The sequence below is a fragment of the Morone saxatilis genome, unplaced genomic scaffold (assembly GCF_004916995.1).
Source record: "Morone saxatilis isolate NCDOM2014 unplaced genomic scaffold, NCSU_SB_2.0 Contig24, whole genome shotgun sequence".
Classification (NCBI taxonomy): domain Eukaryota; kingdom Metazoa; phylum Chordata; class Actinopteri; family Moronidae; genus Morone; species Morone saxatilis.
The window spans coordinates 2,017,547-2,038,938 of record NW_023339807.1 but is presented as its reverse complement, the minus strand read 5'-3'; the positions used below and the strand labels follow the sequence as shown (position 1 = coordinate 2,038,938).

The following is a 21,392-nucleotide window of genomic DNA, read 5'->3' as shown; positions in this document are numbered from 1 at the left end:
AAAAAAACATTATTGATCAAGTAACTTTAGTAATTTTAAGTGACACTAACTTAATTTTGAAATTTTTATTTGTAATGTGAAAACAAAATACCTATTAAAAAGTACTTAATCAGAAATGTTTCTCGAACTTAAAAAACAAAGTTAGTGTCACTTAAAATTACGAGTAAAAGCTGCTTCATCAAGAATTTTTTTTAACTTTAAAATTAGTTTGTGTTACGTCTATTTCAAAATGTGTGAGTGACATGTTGGTAAAATCAAATACAGGAAGGGTTCATGCTGACATCTGAGTAAATAAATAAAACTAATGATACACTGTAATCATGATACAGGTTAAAATAAGTTAAGTAAAGTTCTAAGTGGTTTGGGCAAAGGGCAATAAGTTTATCAGCTGTTCTCTTTCATGCTCAGTCATCCCTCCTCCCCCCGCCGTGCTCTCACTCTCTTTGATAAGTGTGCTTAATGCTGATATGAAATTCTCCCCACATCTCCCACCCGAGCCCAAAGGCATCGGGCAACGGGACACAGTGTCACTGCCACAGCAGAAAAACCGTTAAGCAGATTTACTCGCACGCTTACTGGTGAGAAAAGGGGGGAGGAAAAAAACGATGACATTTTTCCCACACCGACTGCATGAGAGACATCTCTTTTTTGCCCTTACTGAATAAACGGTTTATAAATGTAAAATCATGTTTCCTCTCTGGCAGTAGCCCAAGGACCTAACACCCCTGAATATGGAGCAGCAAGGCCTGAAGGGCAGCGAGGAGACAGAGGGTAAATATTAGAGACAGAGGTTACAGTCTGCTGAGGCTCAACCTGCTCCCTCCTCTGTGATTTCAGAATAACAAGGATGGAGGCAACAAATGACATTCACTCCTGTTACTGAATAGATTTGTTCTTTTTGTCATGCAATTGGTGGGCCTAATTCTAGGTTAAGACTGCACAACATTAGCCATTTAATAAGCGCGACAGACGTACGGTGTTAGTAATGAAAATAACAGTCAGGCATGACAATTTATTGTTTTGTCCCTTGTAGTGCATCATAGTGGACAACAACCGATGCTGCATCTGGAAAGCCTCTTGACGTTCCAGCAAAAATATGAGTGTGTCAGAATTTTTCTGCCTTAAAAGACAAATTCCACAACATGTTCCAAATGTTGAACATAGGAGCACAGAGGGCTCTTCTTCTCTTCTTCACAATTTACAATTCTTACTCATAAATAAAAACTATTAAAATCATAATGATGTGACATTGGTTGTGACAAACATGTTTTCTTACATCTGGAGAACAAGTAGGTCAGGGCATCTCTTTATAACATTCTAAAAACAAATGGTTTTAAACGCAAAAAACAAACATAAAACACAACAATTTGCATTAATCTTTTTGAGTTATGGCAACTTCTAATAAAATCACGTTCAACAAATGTACTACAATGAGTTTGGCAATTGGCATTTTCTCATTTTCTAAATTGGTTAACTTATCAATCAATAACTTATCAAAATACTGTTTGCAACATGCAAGGTTCAAAATCAATAATTAGAACTATCTTGCAACCATGCATTTAATTAAGTGGTTGACAACAGGTATATTGAATTACTTTTTAGAGCGTCCTTCATCATGTGCCGTTTTATACACATAACACATTTTACCTTTATCAAAACATTGCAGCTTCTGCAATTTGCATATTGCACTTGATACTATTGTGATTAATTGTGCAGGCTTAATTTTTTTTCTTTCTTCTAAAGGCTGTTCCAAACACAAGACAGCCAGTATCATACCAACACAGTCTCACTCACAAGTCGTCAAATACTGCCGCTTGGTCAGTGACCCTCCACTTTAAATTATGACGCTGTAAGTATCCCTAGCATTATCTGTGGATGTGCAAACCATCAATGTCAGGTGAAGTTGTATAGACAGCAACAAATTCTGCATAAGTAGGAGGTGGGCGGGATGGAAGGCTCAAACACAGGACGCTGTTCGTGTCTCATGTAAAACCAAAAAAAGTAAAGAATTTACGTCAGGTACGTTATATAAATTACGCTTTATCCATGTACTTAAGTTATGTCAGATATGTAGCATAACTTACTCCTTTTCCTAATCCTAACCTAGTAGTTTTTTAACTACTTATAATTTTAACTGCATGTATACAAGAGTCTGAAACGTTATATATTTTTTTTCAAATGTGATCTGATTGTGGTGTATTTAATGGCAGCAGTCCGTCAGACACAAAAAGAGAAAAGTCTCTGATTTCATTATTCACTTTATTATATTTTTAATTAAAATTTAATTAAACCTCAGTCCTCTCAACCTTTTTAAGTCGCACATTAAATAAAGGTAATAATGCTCTTGAATTAAAAACTGTAACTGAGTTATCTTTTATTGAGCAGGTTTTTACACCAATACTTCTACCTCTGCTTCAATTAAATTTCAGCAAAGTGTCAGAGCTCATTAGCAGGATGTGTTCAGACTCTCTGCATGATTGCGCCTACAGCAATTTCACTGTATATTAGAAATACTTTCATTTACCTGCTGTGTCGATTACTTCCTTGTTTGTATCATATTTTTGCAGTATGATAAACTGAGAGAGAAGATTTAGCATGAGAACCGTGTCACTCATTAGGAACCCTATAGCCTGTATTAATGCGCTTTAGTGGATAATCAAGTTTGAGTGGAATATCAGCATCTGGATTTCACAGACGGCTGATATTCTAATTATCTGCAGTGATCCAGTGTGCAGTGCGTGATCTGCCATCATACTATTAGCTTCAGTGTAAAGAGAGGAAAATCAATACGGTTTTGATTGCCAGGGTTAATAACAAATGATTTTTCTAATAAACCACTAAGATCTTTTCTGCTGAGGGTATAAAAGTCTTTTTGTTTTTCTACTGGGATGATTTTTTTGCTGGCGTTTCCCATAATACCTGTCTCCCCTCAAGGGTAAACTCTGTGGACGGAATGTCCTGAGGATACATTGGTAGGACAGACACGCTTTGCTGTGGGCCATTTTTTTTCCCCCCTCTTTCTACTGGGCCAGGTGTTGTATTCAGATTCCCCTTGAAAGTCGTCCTCTGTTATGCCCTGAGCTTTTTTTTTTATGAATTCATTTTTGATGAAATGATCTCTGCTGCCAAAGCATATAAAGTGCAGCTGGGAGGTGACAGTCTAATGGGGGAGTGGAATGTGCAGAAACTGCTGCACAGGCTGCTACTAATATTCTGACTTCTATCTCTTGTCAGAACATATGGAATAATAGAACTGAAGGACGATATGTCCAAAAATTGTATTACTGGGCCCTGGTGAAGCTCAAAGCTGTTCAGGACCCTGTTCTTTAAATGAGGTTTAAAGCATCACTATGTAAGATTTGGTATTTGCTGCGATTTGGCACCCCAGTTGCAATAGAATAGGGACAGCTGTACACATGCATTTGATATGATTACATTACTTATGATAAGCATATAACTTGCCACGTTGTTACCAACAACTAAAACCCAGTCCCAGATTTACTCTTGTCTGAAAGCTTCACTCTCCTTTTCTCTTCTTAGCTTCCTCCGTCAATGTCCTATACAGTCTCTTTACCTCTGCCACATCCACAGAGGCTGCTGAGCCCGGTTACATTGCCCACTCGCCTGGCTCCGGTTCTGGCACAACGCTGGCGCAACACTCCTGCAGATTTCTCCCAACTGTCCCAGGCCTGAAAACGTCCTCTTTCCTGTGGCCCAAAGCTCCTGTAATACCAGTGTGAACACCAACAACCCCCTCCCGCTGCATGTCGGAGTGTCCTTGAGCAAGATACTGAACCCCAAATAGCGCACAAAGCTGTACATCAGTGTATGAATGCGTATAGATAAGTTAGTATCTGTTTGCGATGGCCTTTGAAATCACTGTGTGAATAGGTGAATGTGGCATGTAGTGTAATGTGCTTTGAGTGGTCAGAAGACTTTAAAGTACAGTTTATTTACCATAGTGCAAGAACAGGTATAGGAGGGCCAAAGCAGGAGTGACAGAGGCCCCATTCACACTATTACAACTCAGTGTAGCATCTAAATCAGAATCAGAATCAGAATCAGAAATATTTTATTGATCCCCGGGGGGAAATTTGTTTCTGAAGCTGTTATTTTAAGATATAAAAGTTACATAATGGGGCTTTAATGCAATAATGAAATAATGAAACAAGGTGGTGGAAACACTACCATTTTTGTCCACAGGAGCCACCAGAATCAAAGACAAAATGAAAGTAGCTGCTTTGAAATCACTAACAGCTCAGTTATCCACATACGAAGAACATGGACTGGTCTTGAACTGGTCTCCGAGAGGACTTTAGGAAAACACAACGCTGGTGTAGACATGACTGCAGAAAGGCTTTATAAACCCCAGAGAGTCTAACGTTACTCACAGTCAGCACACTGTGACTTGCCACCACAGCTGCAGACAGGAAGCCTCAGCATATTTCACACATACATCCAGCCAGTCTCTGAGGAGGGCAAAATTAACCTCAGAACCACATCCAACCTTTTGCTGCGAGAGAGTGGCTGATAACGATGACAGACACTAGGCTGTCTTGGTCCTCTGGGAGGAGGGCAGTGAAGAAAAGTGAGGTGTGTTGGGACTCCAAGCAAACGCTGCTGATTTAGTGGTATGAAGGGATGGCAAGAAAGGAGGCGAGGAGGGCTGTATGGAGGTGAAAAAGCACATTGTCAGATACTATCGCTCTCCCCAAAGGAACAACGTCAAGCCCCTCAGCACCTGCCTGAGCACTGACTATGACATTTATCCATGCTGCTATGACTAAAGCACAGGCCAGACGACCCTGTCTGAACACCAATCCTCTGACTAGCCCATCTCAGCGGCTGTGCCGAAATGAAGCTGTCATTTGTGCCGCCGCTCTTTCACTGTGTGTCACTCTGCGGGGAGAGATTGATGCTCTTCCTTTTTTTTTTTGGTCCTATTCAGAACGGCTCCTGCGGTGGGATTAGCTGATTTGAAATGTTGATGAAGTTCAGACAGCTCCAACTGGGCATGGAGATACATCTTCATTATGCTGCAAAGTGCTCCTAAAACATTATCATTAGTCTTCAAACCGGTGGATGAAAAACTGCAGTCCAAAGCTGGACTGCCACGTACAGGGGCTTGTCATTTTAAAAGCAGACTGCCGCACCATGTGTCAGGCTTCTATCTGCTTCGCTTCAGCCATATGATTCTGAGACGGGTTATGAAGTTTTACAATATGTCTTCAGAAGTTTTATTGTGAGATTTTGCACATGGTATGTTCAATAAACCCCACACATCAGGACAGCTGTCGAGACCATCAAAACTAGTGTCCCAAGAAAGAAAATGATTTACGCAATAAGGCATAATAAAAATAACACGTCAACAACACACTGGTCGCTCTAAGGGTCAAACCATCACACACATACAGAACAAGTCAATGGTTTAAGTTAGTGGTTTCCATCCATTTTGAGACCCTTATTCTATCATCCAGTAAACTGACAACCCCTGACTAAATTACATATTTTATGGATATATCATATTGTATTCCAACACATACAGAACAACTGAAAAATTAACCCAAATACAGAATGCAGTACCCGCAGAACCTTTGAGTAAAACTAGCAATTTTGATGAATTCTGAGCTTTTTTTTTTTAGATCATTTCCTTTGAATACTGCATTAGACATGAGTTTTTCTGATATTGTTAGGATTTTCTTAATACAATCCTGTATTGTGATTTTATTTTGATTTTTTAAACTTTTTTGAGAAAGGCAGTGTTTTCTTCTCCCTGATACTTGGCCATTGTTCTAATACAGGATGAGGCTGTTCATCAAAGAGTGAAAGCTCTGTGAATTTAGTTTGTGTTCAGGTCCTCAAAGTTATAATATGTAAATGTAATAACAATTTAATTTTTACTTTTTTTTACTACTGTAAAAAACCGTCAGAGCAAAATGTTCACTTATTTCTTATTTATTTAAATTATTAAATTAATATTAAGTAATATTAATAATATTTGTATTTTAGGAAAGTTACAGTTAATTAGAAAGAAATTGTTTAAATGAAAATAGAGCACATGAGGACATTTGTGTCTGTCACCTTCAAAATGCCTGACAGAGTGCATCTACCCCCCAGATAGTGTCTGATTTAAATCAGGCACCATGACAAACATGAGATCAATAAATAGTTCCATCTATTAAAACTGCACAGGCAAAAATTTGGTGCTTTTGAATGGGGTCCCCCAGAACAACTGATGAGCGAGGACACTGTTATCTGTATCCATATCTGTTCAACCGAAATTATCTGTATTTGTATCCCTACTCGGAAAGGGGTGACGCTTCAATGTGATAATGTGAAAACACGGCTGGCTCCTTTAAGCTTTACAGAGCTTTACAGAGCTTTACAGTTTTAGTTTACTCATAAAAAAAATCTCCAAAAACCCTCTGTCCAACTAACTACTGAACATGGTGGAACGAAAAGAGCCAGACATTTTTTTCTCAGGAGTTGGTGGAGACCAAAACCATAGCTAGAAGTGAATACTATACTAACATTCATCATGTGGACACAAACATGACTCCAGATGAATGACAGCATTGCTACGCAACTGTTGGAGTGCTGTTAATAAGCAACAGTTTGCCAACAAGTTCTCCATATCAACTTCAACAGTGATGTAATGTTCACAACTTGTTTCCGCTGTCCCCACGTGGCCAAAAAAATCAGAATAGGCAATCAACTTGCATGGAATATCTTATTCATCTAGGCTCTGACCTGATCACTCCTCACAAAGAAACTCAGCAGGGAGCTCAGCAGCAAAGATTGGGGAGCAGCGGTAGTGCAGAGACGGCGGCAAAAGAGTGAGCGGAGCATTGATGGCTTAAGGACAGTGCCATGATTAAAAGGGTATGCTGGATATGTGATGCGGTAAGAGGAATACTCATGTGAATATGGTGCCCACTTGAGTTGCAGGCTCTGCTTCATTGATTGTAGGTTTAAGAGATTAAGGAACACCACTGTGGGCTCTTGCCATAGGATAATGGGGTTAACTAAAAAGATGGCCTGTTTGTGTTCTTAGAACATAAAGTGGCTATAATCAGTATTTTTATATTAACAATGGGTCACATGACTACTTCTATTTGAAATGTGTCCATTACAGTGACAACCCCACATAGAATCATTACCCGACTGTGCAGCTCCTGTCAACTCCAGGGAGCTTTTTCATGAACAAAAACTCCAATAAACCCACTGTACACTACTTGCTCAGCAGCAAGCAGCAGAGACACAGTCAGAGACTAGCTGGAGAACATAGGCAGCATTTAGTAGCTAAACAGACAGATATTTTTATAAGGAACTGAAGGAGATCAAAGCAGGGTGACACAACATGACTCTAAGGGCGTTTTCACACATAAAAGTCCGGACCAAGGTCCGGACCAAGGTTCGTGTTTAGTTACATTGTATACATTTGATCCCGTTATTTTCGGTTTCACATAGTAATTTTGCTAGCGCACTAAAGAACTTTCCGATGAGCCATACCTTACCGCGTGGTCGTCCACGTGTGTTGCGTTCCTTTTGAGTTGGTGAGTAGCAGCGATGGGGCGTGCGTTGACGGTTGGTGTTAGTATTTTGGCGGGTAGGTCTTTCCCGTATGAAGTAACGAAATGAATGAGCAAGATGAGCAAATCCTGATTGTGTTATATGTATTTACTACCAGCAGCAACAACGTCAGCACCAACTGCAGCACAATAACTCAGAGAATGTACGTTCTCAATAGTGCAAAAAAGTATATCGTCGCCGACAGGAAAGGAGATTAAAATTGAAATGAATGATTTTAAAAATTAAAATTAAACATGTAAATCTCTTCCTCTCCCAGTACTTCCAACGACCTCATTTTTGCTTGTTTCTGGGCGGGGGTCTTTCTTCCGTTTTTTTTTTTCTTCTTCTATGGTACGTATGCCATATAACGTTATACCAATATATACCGTATATAATAACTCCTGTAATTGGGTCCGAAAGTCCGAACCATCCCAAAAAGTGTTTTCCATACTGTAAACGAACCCGAACCATTGGTTCAGTTTGATCCGGACCGAGACCTACCTCTTTAGTTCGGACCAAATTTTGTTCTTTTGATCCGGACCGTGGTCAGGTGGACTTTCTCCAATTTTGGTTCGGCAAACTTTGAAAAGAAAAGGTTGAGGTATGTGTGAAAACGCCCTAAATTAATGATTGTGTAAATTAGTGACTGTCATAAAGGTTATATATATAAGATTTAGAATGTAAAAAGTGTAAAGTACAGTTATGGCGTCCTGTGCAGAAAATGCCGTCACACTACCTCTGCCTGTGTTGCTATCGCAGTGTGTCTGTTGTTTGCTTACAAAGCTGGTCTGGTCACACATGCATGTTAGTGCATGTGAGTACTTCCATGAGCAGCTGAGTAGAACGACTGAAGCTGTTGTTTTTTTGATCTACGTCATTGAATTAGGGATTTATTTTGACCAAACCAGAGTTGATGATTGTTAGAACAGTGGAAAGACTTACAATGACTGTTTTGGTGAGTTTTGTTTTATTTCATTCATTTTCATTTGAATGAAGGTATGATATGCAAGGTCAAATGAACACTTTTGCTTATTGAGTCTGGTGGCAAGCGATAGTGATAGATGACAGCACAAAAGGTCTATCTCTGTAGGGCTTCTTTCCATAATGTGGTCAGACGCATTACAATCTAAACCTGTCCATGGCAAAACCAAGTACCTTTAGTGATTGTACTTTAACAGACATTTGTCTCCAAGAATTAGCCACATTGCCGGATTAGAATGCTTCAGGGATGATATATTTTTGTAGGCCAGCCCATAAATTACTTTAATTCCTTCAACAAGTTTACAAATCTACAACTTGGGAAGTTTAAGTTAGAATAGTTTAATAGTTTAGAAGAGTATGAACACAAGGCTGTAAAAGCGGACTAGTGAGTAGACAAATCTCTGTGTTCAGCATGCTGATGTTTGATGTCACAGACAACCTCTGAGGTCTCATTTAGCAGTCAGCAGCTGCCTTTTTAAGACATGTAAAAGCTTCAAGATTCAAGGGTGGGGAATTTACTGACGTATTTTATGTCATAGAACAACTTGTAAATCTCTCCAAAAAACAAAAACTCATTGAATTTGAGGTGAGGGAACCAGAAGGGACAGCCCACCATTGACTGATTTTGTCAATGGTGGGCTGTAATGTCCAATTGTTTTGGTCTGAGATGCTGGTACTCTAGTGCAACACCTGAAATTTTATAAAGTTCACCATATGGACCCTAAAGGTGATATTATGTCAGTTGTTGTGTTCACAGCTTGTTTCTGCTACCCCAGATCGGCCAAAAAATAAATTAATACAAGTTTAAATCAGACATAAATGGACAATCAAGTCAACAGATGACAAAAGTGGTACTGCAATTAGCAATTCCATTAAAGTGATAGACTTTGGTGGTTTAAAAACATTCAAAGACATTTTTTACTGACAAATGAGCAGAATTCAGCCTGGTCATGAAAAGAAAAAAAAAGAAGTCTCCTCCATCTATAATTCCATCTGTATCACATTAAAGTTATTTTAGAAATGATTTTACAGTATTTAACAGAATGATGTGGTCTTTAATGCCGGCTTTAAAAGTTAAGGCTAGGAACATTATGATTCCATACACACTTTAGCCAGGTAAAGGAACAAACAAGTCTATATAAGCACCATAGTAATTGGGTAGCATTCAATATCCTGCAGTAGCATTGCGGGGTTCTGTGACAAATACTAATAAGCTTTTGGAGGTGGGAGAAGAAGATGGACCCTGTCTGAGTTTCTAGTTAGTAACTTGCCATGTGTTGGCCTCCTGGGAGGCAATATTTGAAGAAAACAAATAGTTTAGCTATTTTTTTTTTTTGTTGTTGAGTGTTTTAAATTTGTGTTTTCTATCTTAGATACCTACTGGTTTTAAAGGTAATTGGCCCGGGCTTTTTATTTGGTGGTTATCAGAATATATTGGCCAAATCCAGGTTCTCATTTCTTATCCAACAAAGGTGCAATCAGTTTAGTAAATGTAGCCTTGAGAGAATATATGTAAACAGGCTTATAATGGCAAGGTTGCTGGGGTTTGGATTTTGCAGGCTGCCTGGGAATACATGAGTGGGGAAAGTGAACCATGAATGGCACATTTTTGGCTTCTGGAACATGTGTGACATATGACAGAGGGATAAAATTTTACAGAAAATACAAAACAAGAAAATGTGATTATTGACAGAAAAAAGACTCCAGAGGCCCAAGTGGTTGGGGGGTTCTGATCGCACTGCCTTTTTGTGAACTGACTGGTATCAAAGGATAAGACAGAGGAGTTTAGGAGTAGGAGTTTTCTTACTTAAAAAAAAAATTATAAAAAGCATACCAAAACGATGGCAACAAAAAAAAACAAACTGGGGAAAAATGCAATAAGATTAAGTATCAGTATGACGTTATATCAGGGCCATTGTAGTTAGGGGGGTAATATTCAAAGATTATAGTCAGAAATTGCTTTGCTTTTTTCTTGTAAATTTGCAACTTCAATCTTTGGGAATATCCACGTTTCTTTTTCTAGCAAATTTACAACATGGCTTTGTAATTTATAGGCTGTATAAAGTAAGTATCTTCAGTATATCTGGAGATATATTTGCTGTTTAGCATGTTCATTTCTGAGCATGTACACAATAAACAGTCCAAACAGACGCAGGGGCCTGGCCTAAGCCTGCTGTACACAAAGACCAGTAAGGCGAGTTGACAGCAAATTACCTCTGCTTTAAGAACATATACTATAAACTGGTAACTGGTTTACTTTGATGGTTTACTATAATTTAGTCTATAAAGGCATATAATATTTGATACATTTGTGGAAATGAGTGTTAGTGTGGATTGAATGTGGCAGTGATTTTTGTAAAGGAGCTAAAAAACCTCTCTTCATCTCCAGCATGAATGAAAAACAGAGTATAGCTGTTCAACCAACAGCAGCACTTATAGTCAACCTGTAAAATGTTGCTGAAAAAGACACTCGAATGTACAAAAATACTATCCAACGTGGTGACACATTTTTATTTGTCAAAAAAACGGACAGTATGCAATAGATTGCAGACTGGATCTATACAGAACGATACGATACAACATGATACGATACAGATCCGTAAATTTATATACCATTGGATCTTTACAGACACAGGTCTTTCTTGTCCAGTGAGATGCAATACAGTAGGGCCACCTCTATTCGTCTGTCTTTGCCAGGGGCCCTTTATCCCACATCCATAGTCATAACTGTGGTAACTGTTACAGAATTTAACTCTGTAAAGAATTAAATTTTTTGTGAATAGCGTGGTGCAATTACAGATATTATGACCTTAAGCAAGGCTTCTAATCTCCAGCAGCTCTTGTGGAGCCACTCATTGGCTACCAAGAGGGCATTAGAGTTGTTCTGTGTGACATGAAATCTATAAAAATACATGTATAAAGCTGAACTGAATGTCAATGCTCTTACTTCAATCTGCAGCAGGGCTTCCTCTCTTTGGCGAAGCACCTCCACGTCCTCCTCACTGATCTCAGACAAGAAGGCCTGAGCTCCTCCCTCCGAGCCTACCGCTTCTCCAAACAGTGGACCCTCGTCCATCTGTTCAGTGGACGGGGTCTGAGGACTCTGCAGAAGCACACACATACAAAACATTAAATTAGATTCTATAGTCACAATGATAGTAGATATAGTGAAGGTACTTTCTGTTAGTGAGCAGTTACTGATCTGTTTGATGCCTGACAATGTTACTGTTCAAACCAAAGCATGTTTATTTAATATTTTTGGAATTAAAGAATGGACATTTCACTAAAAAGTTTGGTCTAGCCAGTTACTGATAGTTGAACAGTGCGTTTTAGTTTAGTGCAGAGAAATGTCGGGGTTGGCTGAGACTGAGGTTGTTGAAAAAAAAACTTGGACACTTTGTTACATGTGCAAACAGAAGCACAGGAAATAGAGGAAAACATTATAGTCAGAGAAAGCCCTGGTTTACTCTTTTTGCATTGCTAATGTGTTCCACCTTTGTGTGGCTGACTACACAGCTAATTCATGATAGAGGGGCCAGTGTGGGTCAGAGCACAAGGACCCACCCGAGCTGAGTCACAGCGCTCTGTCTACTGGGCACGATCTGACTCACCACTCCTCAACAAACTCTGCAACAACGTGCTCACTCCTCCACATACATACGCTGCGGAATATATTAGTACATCACACAGATGGAAAAGACTCTCAAGACAATCATTCTGACACCTTATTGCCTTAAGTTCCCTGCTGCCGATTCCAGTCAACTCTGATGACGTGAAGTTAAAGATGTGGGTGGAAAGCAGTCGATAGCATTTGCATTGATCTGCAAAATGTTTGTCTAAATGCATATATATGGCATTCCAAATGCCAGGACGCCTCTCATCATTTGCTGTCCCTGAATTGAAAAAGCCTTCCACTTCATCTACAGCAGAAAACTTGTTAGTTTTACCAACTTGTTCTTCCACAATGTACTCACTGATTAGTGAACTTGCTGCTATGCATTTAGGGTAGTCAGATTTATATAATGTGCAAGCCAACTCGCCACCCCCTAAGCCCATTACCTCTAAGGCTAGCAGTATAAAAGACCTTGATAATATGCCTTTAGAGGAACATACAACCTTAATATATAGGTCTCTCCCATCTATAAAAAAGATGGATTTTTAGAGGCTCTTTGTGAGCAAAATGGCTCCTGAAAGAACCGTTACTGTCACGTTGGTTGAAGCTATAAATTATTTCCATTCAGTTCAACACATGGTGTCTGTCAATCAAAGATGTTCAAATCTCCACCCCACTGAAGTACTGCAGAGTGAGACACAGAGGTGCTGTTCTATTGCTGGGCTAAACTTTGAACATACAACTTTCTCCTAAGTGATGACAGGTGATCATACTTTATATACAGTTATTATTAACATAAATGCAAAGTGTGACATTTTACTTATTCTTGCCAAGAGTCAGATATTTGCTGAATATGAAACCATTGCCAGCAGCTGGCTAACATAGCTTAGCACAAACACAGGAAACGGCTGCTTTTCACAGGTTTCATGGCCATTGTAATTTCTCTTACACACTTGGAAGTGTAACTTGTATTTAGTTGGCTGAAACCTTCTATTTCACAGCTAGAGGCCACTAAATCCTACACAAAGGACCATTATGTAGGATTTTGTGGTATCTAACGGTGAAGTTGCAGATTGAAACCAACTGAACACAGCTCGCTGCTCTATTTGACAACCTAGGTTTAAGAAGAGGTTCTAAAGTATGAGGAGGAACTACAGTGGCTGCGAAAACCGTGAAAAATATGAAAGGTCTTATCTACAGCCAATGTTTGGCTTGTCTGTTCTGGGCTACTGTAGAAACATGGCGGTTCAACATGGTGGACTCCATGACCCGCCCTCCTGAAAACACACGCGATTCCTTGATCTGGTGATTCATACGCCTAATGAAAACTACCTAGGAATCCTAATATTATAGTCCTGTAATACACCAGACTCTGCATGCAATTACAGCCGTATATGAAGTGCATTTAACGGAACTCACTCCAAGTCTTACTCAACAAACTATGGGCTCTATTGTAGACTAGTCCAGCTTATGTGACGTGCTTTATCACTAAAGCAGTGGATTATAACATCCATGAGAAGAAGTCTCTCAAATAATTTGGCAGACACCTGTTCCTCCTCAGAGCCCTAGACTCTAACCCACTAACTGAGTCCTAGGCGATTGGTGAAATTCATGGATATTGTAAAGAAACTATTCAGGATCTCCATCATCTCCCTGACTTCAAATATTCACTGACTACAAATTACTAAAGAGCTACAGTATATTCTAGCATCAAAGATGTGTTTCATTCTTGCTGCTGTATTACTTCTGCTGCTGCAATCACCACACAACCAAAGATCAATAAGTTGTATTTTATCTTTTTATCTTGTTTTAGTAATCAAAAATGTCTGTAATAAGAACTGACTTTCATTCGTCAAACACAATTACAGATTATCAGCCTCTCTCTTAGCTTCACAGGGGAAAAAAACTCTTACCAGTAACTAATTTAGATTCAGATAAAAAAAGGAAGATATTTCAGCAGTGCATAAAAGTTGGATGTGATGAATGGGGTCCACTGTAATATAACAGAGTGGAAGAGACTAGACAAAGCTTCAAAAGGAACTCTTGTGAGGATGCAATTGAGCAGAGAAATGCCATCTCATCATCCTGCTCTTTTATAAATGACAGTGAAACAAAGGGCAGATTTTACCCTCCATATCAGCTCACCTTCCGCTTGTCTTTCTGTGCTGGAGGGAGCAAGGCCCTTGAGCGCTCTGCAATTTTCTGAAAGAGGAGCAAACAAAGAGGCAGGGTCAAGAAGATTTTTTTTTCTTACTAAGGAATTCAGACATTTGATTTTGTCTGTATGTGCAACAAGTAGCACTTTAGATATGTACAACTTTCTGTCAAGGGAGCAGCTCCATCAATTTATCAGTCATTATTAAGAGTTCATTGGCCATACCATGAATTTATGACTCATATGGAGATACTCTAAATGTAGATTAAATATGGATACCTTCTGTAGATCCCCATAGCGCTGCACAGACTCTGAGAGTTCAGTCTTTAGTCTGGTCAGGCGCAGACGGTCTTGCTGTGTAACAAAACAAGATTAGCTTTAATTAGCCCAAATGTTGTTTAATCCACTGTTTATTCTTCAAAAAAATGACAGTGAATGAGGGAGAAAGGGAAGCATGAAATACCCGTGAAGAACCGCTGATTATATCAGAGAGCTGTTTGATGAGCTGGCTTGTGCTGGTGATGACTTTGTTGGTTTGCTGCTGCATGGAGTGTCTGGGAAAAAAAAATTGGAAGAAAGACAGAGACAGAGAGAGAGAGAGAGAGAGAGAGAGAGACAACATTTAGTGAATTATGACAAAACTAAATTAAAGGACACTTGTCAATATGGCAATATTTTTTTATTCAGTTGTCAGGGTTTAAACGCAAGATGAACATAACCGTCATGGAAATTATATATACATTCTTAAAAACCTGTTTAAAGAAATAATCCATTCTAAAATGAAAAATCCCAACACTTTAAAAAACAAGTAATAGTCTAAAGTCTATTATAGTCTTAAAATGTATTTTAATTTCGGACGGAAATAAACCACTCTCGTGTGTGTGTATATATACACACACACAGACTAAAAAAACTACTACTTTTATAGGGCTATGAGGTGATTATTTTCTTTATCAATTAATCTGTTAATCATTTTCTTCATTAATTGATTAGTTGTTTGTTCCATAAAATGTTAAAAAATTGTTAAAAATGTCAGTTTTTCCCAAAGCCAAAAGTGACGTCCCCAAATGTCTTGTTTTGTCCACATCTCAAAGATATTCAGTGTACTATCATAGACGACAAAAGAAAGCAGAAAATATTCACATCTGAGAAGCCGAAATCAGAGAATTTGGACAAGACTCAAAACGATTAATCAATTATCAGAACAGTTGGTGATTAATTTAACAATTGACAATTAATTGATTAATCAACTAATTGTAGTACTTGCAGCTCTAGCGGCCGCCAGTAAAATCTGAAAACACTGCGCTTTGTATAGCCACAATCCATCCCTACTAGATTTTCAAGCACAGCACTTTCTGGACTTGAAAAACTAATTTCCTCCAAAACTGCAGACAACACCATTTAGCTGAATATAAATGTAACTTTTAGGAGACAGGGTTTCTTAATGGACCAGAATGCGATGTAGTTGTAGTCACATTCTGTATTATGAGAAAGCCCAAACATTTAAGGTACCAGTATACTCAGATCTAAGAATCACTTATCATGTGAACAGCCACGTTCAACACTATGAATGTCTCACAGGAGAGAATGGCTGTATTCCGAACCGCCTACTACATACTACAGATGAACAGTATAAAACTGGGAAATCGATTTATTTTGCAGTTCCTGGGTTTGTGTGACTGTGGGGTGAGACGTGTCTGAGAGTGTGACTGGTCGGCTGGCTAGCTAGCTAGGAACTTCTCAACTCTGAAAACTTTGGAGCACACAATCGATTCACCTTCAATTTTCTTTCACCTTAAATCTCGGATTTCTCAGAAGTGAAGTTAGTGATAAAATTGCAAAAAACGTCCTGTTGTTAACCTGACTGGTTGTGATTGTTCAAGCACTTCTAAAGAAATCACTGCAAAAGTACATTACATTTCTTCTCAAAAAACCCTAACCCTTTTAACTAACCCTTGTAGGACTCTCTGAGCCAGAATGCTCTCAAGTATATGATTACATTTGACCAGCACAGTGACTGAGTATTAACAGCTGTCTGATAGAGGTGAACAGTGTTACACAGCCAAATCCTCTCTGTTCCTTAATGTTTTTACTGGGAAGCTTTGCCGGGGGTGAAAGGTTGAAGGTGCGCCCTTATTCATAACTCTCAAACACGTCCGCTTCAAGTCTGGGTTAGGACAGTTATTAAATATCTATGCTGTCAGGTCATCCCAGGCTTACAACCCACTCTCTCCTCGCTTCCCCCAAAGGCCAACTCACATCCTCCAGACTTTGACACTATAACGGGCTGCCCCGCAGAGATAGGCAGCTACACAAACACACCCCTGCTGCTGCATACCCTACTCAAATATTGATCTACACGTAGAGGGTGGCAGGAGGAGCAGACAAGCTATAGTGCACTGGGGCTAGAGGGTAGCATGTCACTATAATTCTGTCTGTTGTGAGAAAAAGTCAGAGTGTCACAGTGAAAAAATACCTGAAAAACATCACCATCTCATATCTGTGCCGAGCAGGGTTAAAGACAGTTGAAGAGTCAGGGAAGTAGACAGGGTAGAAGTTAATTTTGCTTCTGGAAATAAAAGTTTTACTGTGAGGAAATAATTAAATTGGATTGTAGCCAGTGTCTCTCCCTGGCCAAAGTCATAACAGACAGAAATAGTGTCTTCAATGTGAACAAGTTTTACACTTATAATCTAATCAGAATTTAAGGCTTTAAAAAGCCAGAATGTGGTCTTATATCACCACAGTGACAGTAGGTGATAGTAAAGCTGTATATGCTTGAGATCAGTTAGTATGATAATATGAATTAGATATTCCAAAGAATGGATACTGTATAGCATTGTAGTGTATAATCAATTAAAAAAAACATTTCCATTTTACTATACTAACTTGTCTTGAGCTAAGTACTTTTCGGGCTTGATTTGCCTATATGATCCGCTGTACACATGCTTTATGATACACACACAACAGAAAGATTAACCAGCACTAAACCTTGGCCTGATGTGTCATCATTTAGCTGCTTCACATGTCTTTGCAACAGACATGAAGGGTTATTTTGAAATTGTAGCCAGCTAATGCTCCATCATGTTAGCCACCAATATTACAAAGCAGAGTACAGACTGCTAGACTGACACTCTGCATTAGGGATCCAGAGGATTAGCAAATGAAAGTCAGTGTCAGTGTGCAGGTGTGAGTGAAACAATTAATTTGTCAAAACAATATACAACGTCATTTAAATAGTTAAACTCGCCAATGACAAATTCCCACTCAGCTTCATCTCAGTTGATCTCAGAACATGTTACCTTGTTTTATTGTTGCAAACAACTTAAAGGGAACTCCAGTGAATCACTATTGCACCTTTTTAAAGATTCAGTGTGTAAGATTTAGGAGGATCTATAGGCAGAAATTGAATATTCATAGATATATTTTTCTTAGTGTATATTCACCTGACAATAAGAATTATTGTGCTTTTGCCCTTTATATCTACAGAGCTGGGTGTCACCAAAGTGGCCTGGGAAGGCCACCCCTGAAATCTGATTTAGCGCAACCTCATTATCAAGGAGCAAAGAATGGATGGAAAACTGTTTTTGTGCTTCTCATTTGTTAAGAATTTGACTATATGGTTTGTTGATCTGACTGGTTGAAGTTCCCTTGTGATAGACGGTGATAGATGGTTCATCCAATCGCCTGTCAAGTATTTTTGTAACTTTTCCAAACAGATCTGGTACTTTAAGTTGCACAGTAAACAATGTATGAAAGGCAGACCAATGGACCAACCAACATCGCAGTTCCTTTAAGGGGAAAAATCCAGTTAAAAAAGGTGCAGTTGTCAGCTGTAGACAAGGTCAATGCTCAATGACCAAACTGGGAGGATTTTAGTAAGTGACTCAATCTGCATCAACTTAAATAGACGTAAAGGTGCATTTATTTGACAAGGAGAAGTAGCAGCAAACAAAGGGAATCCTTTAAAACTTCTGGTCTAAAAATACAATTTTAGCTGTGCTTCAGTGCTGATGAGCTCTGATGGATCATCCGTGAGTCAGTGGAAGCCCCGCCCACCACTGACACGCTGTTACCAAACAATCAGAGCTCGCCCACTACCGAGGACCCATGAGAAGACCTTTGCAGTTTCGCTGCACAGTGATACATCTGCTAGTCACACTCTTCCCCCACAACAAGCTCGAGAGCCAGGCGGCCAGAAACAACATGCGGAAGATTGGAATTGCTCACACTGTGAATTTCAATCAGCCACCTCGGTTGTGTATTTCTCATTGCCTGCTTGGTGTTTGGTATTCCTTTGAGGTCTGGCTGGCCCTGGTAAAGGGGAACTGAGGGGACTGGGAGCAGCTGGCTGCAGGGGGAGGTGTGAAGGATGGAGGGGGTGCCAGGGTGGTGGTGGTGGAGTGCTGTTCTCTGACTGCAATCATAGTTTGAGGGCTTTACAGGATAGAGCGGTGCTTATACTGGACTCCTATAAGAATTAAACCACCAAACTGGAGTAACTTCCTACACACTTCCGACCTCTCACTAGCTCAAATTACAATGCAGAACATTGGTAAAACTCAGTACCGATTTAAGTCCAAAATACACCCATGCTGTGTGAGGACACCTTGTCCACACTGACCACATAGTGAAGGCAGAACATTGGTTGCTACAGTCTTCCATTTATGTCCAATCCAGAAGTTTAAATTTTAAAATCATGCTGTGACTTGTCAGCTGCCAGCTGCTGGTAAATGTGACATGTGGGTTAATGATGGGAATTATGGCTCTTTTTAGTGAGTCAGATCTTTTGGCTCAGCTCAGCAATAAAAATTGTCTCTTTTGGCTCCCAAATGGCTCTTCATTTAGTACCACTTCTCGCTTTTATAATTCGGACAAGTTTAGCAATGTTTTGACCTATGATTGGTTTGTGTTCACATAAATATACATACATAAATATACAAACATATATACGTACATATACATATATATTTAAACACACACCCACACTCACACACACGATACTCTAATCAATAATACTCTAATCAACACAGCATCTGGGACACCCAAAAAAAAGCAATGTGTTTGTGTTTTTGGTGAACAGTGAACTGAACATAAACATTGGCAACTAATGATTGAGGACATGAGCAGAGATAATGATGTTCACGCATGGTTGAGTTAAAACTCAAAAAAGTACACAAGGAAATGATGCCAGGCGTGACTTAAAGGACCGGTGTGTAGGATTTATTGCCATCTAGCAGTGAAGTTGCAGATTGCAACTAACTGAACACCCCTCATCCCTGTATTTTGATGACCTGGGAATAAAAAAAAAGGCTGTGAAACGTATAGGAGACACTACACCGTAGCCCCAAAAAAGGAAGGCCCTATCTACTGCTAGTGTTTGGTTTGTCAGTTCTTGTCTACTGTAGAAACATGCTGGTTAAACATGGTCTGTAGATAAAAATGGTTAATTTTAAGTTAACCAAAACACAGTGATTCTTATGTTCAGGTGATTATACACTAATGAAGACATAGATCTTTAATAGATCCTCCTAAATGTTACACACTGGACCTTGAAGTTTCATTTTCTAGCAAAACTATTAAACCAGTGCATCGGTCCAGAGAAAGGGAAACAAAAAGGTGGAAAGCGGGCAGCTCTTTAAGTGAATGATGACCACAAGACTTCAAGCCAACAGCTGAAGAGTTCCTCCACCCAAATTAAACTCTCAGCATTTTGTAAAACAGCTAATTTAAAGAAACTGAACAAATGAAGGTGATCTGATTTTTGGAACTTAGTTCAAAATGATGAACTATGAACAAGAGCTAGCTCATTTTAATTAGTGTGAACTGAACTGAAGGAGCATTACATAATTCAATCACATGTTTTGGTGTAACTTTTCCCCTGTACGCACATGTATGCTGCTCACCCCACACTCTCTCTTTCTACTGGGAAAAAATGGTTCCAACTTCAATTCCGTTCAGAAAACCCTGATAGCATAAGGAAACATTCATTGTTGGCACTGTTGGTGAAAACTGACTGTGCCTCTAGGCCAAGTCATGAATTATGATTTCTAACCATATGACCACTTAATCAGACACAGTGATCATCTAAGAAGTAGAAGTAAAAAAAAAAAAATCAATTCTGTCCTGTCTGATCCCAGCTTATAACTCCTCCTGTATGACAGCGAGAGCATCGAGGTATATGTGGTAGGGTGCCAGCGGTCTTGTTGCTCTATCAGTGAATGAGGGCAAAATGAGGTTGGAAAATACCCACAATCCAGAATTATAAAGGTAATATTGAGAGTGACACTGATTGGTGAGCCATAGCTAGGGATATTGGCTCTTCAAATTAACTCCACTTTCTCAATACAGTAGTGTATCTCCTGCATGGATAATGTGCTATGTGGACCTACAACCCAGTCTCATATAAAAACGTACCCTGGCTACGTTGGTCCAAAGTGCAAAAACGTAGAGGGGTTACAATAATGGCCCTTAAATTGTATCACTGTTACATTTTTTCTGCCTATTCTTTTCATATTGTTTTGCGTCCAGTGTCAAGTCACATGACTTCAAGATGCCCAGCCATGAGAACAAAAAACATGCGGGACATTTCTCTCATTTTTGTGAAAAATTTTTGAGTTAGTTTCTGCCATTAAAAATGCATTTTGATTATATTTCTACGATGAAATATGTATTTTATTTTCATAATATTCACTCACCCCCCCGTCCCCCCTGTGAAATGTACCATACTTCACTCGCTGCTTGTTGTTGCCGAAGATTTTTCATCTCCGCCAAGTATACGTGAGAACTGAAAACGTTTTGGTTGCTAGGACGCTAGCTATCGCCTGAGCATAGCTGTGCCCCAGATATCCCACATAGTGAAAATTAAATATCTCTTGTCTTAAAGATATTTGTGTTTTATAACGCAGCACTACAGTAGATTGACGTTCAAATATTGCGCTTTTAATAATCACACCTCAGTTATGAAAGTTATTTTTTGATAGCGGAAGTAGCAACATTTGGCCGTCTACTATAAAAGATGAGACCGTCCGCTTTGCGTCACGTAGCAAAGCACGGTTGGCGCCCCGGCCT

The 21,392-nt window shown here is 39.2% G+C and overlaps 1 protein-coding gene across 1 annotated transcript in view; it reads right to left on the bottom strand.

Moving 5' to 3' along the window:
- Nucleotides 1-21,392, bottom strand: part of tsnare1 (T-SNARE Domain Containing 1) — a gene marked incomplete in the record, with an annotated part of 179,588 nt that overhangs the window by 53,164 nt on the left and 105,032 nt on the right. The window contains 4 exon segments of the mRNA XM_035672877.1: nucleotides 11,501-11,656; nucleotides 14,312-14,368; nucleotides 14,601-14,675; nucleotides 14,785-14,875. Of these exon segments, the coding sequence (XP_035528770.1) occupies nucleotides 11,501-11,656; nucleotides 14,312-14,368; nucleotides 14,601-14,675; nucleotides 14,785-14,875 (379 nt within the window).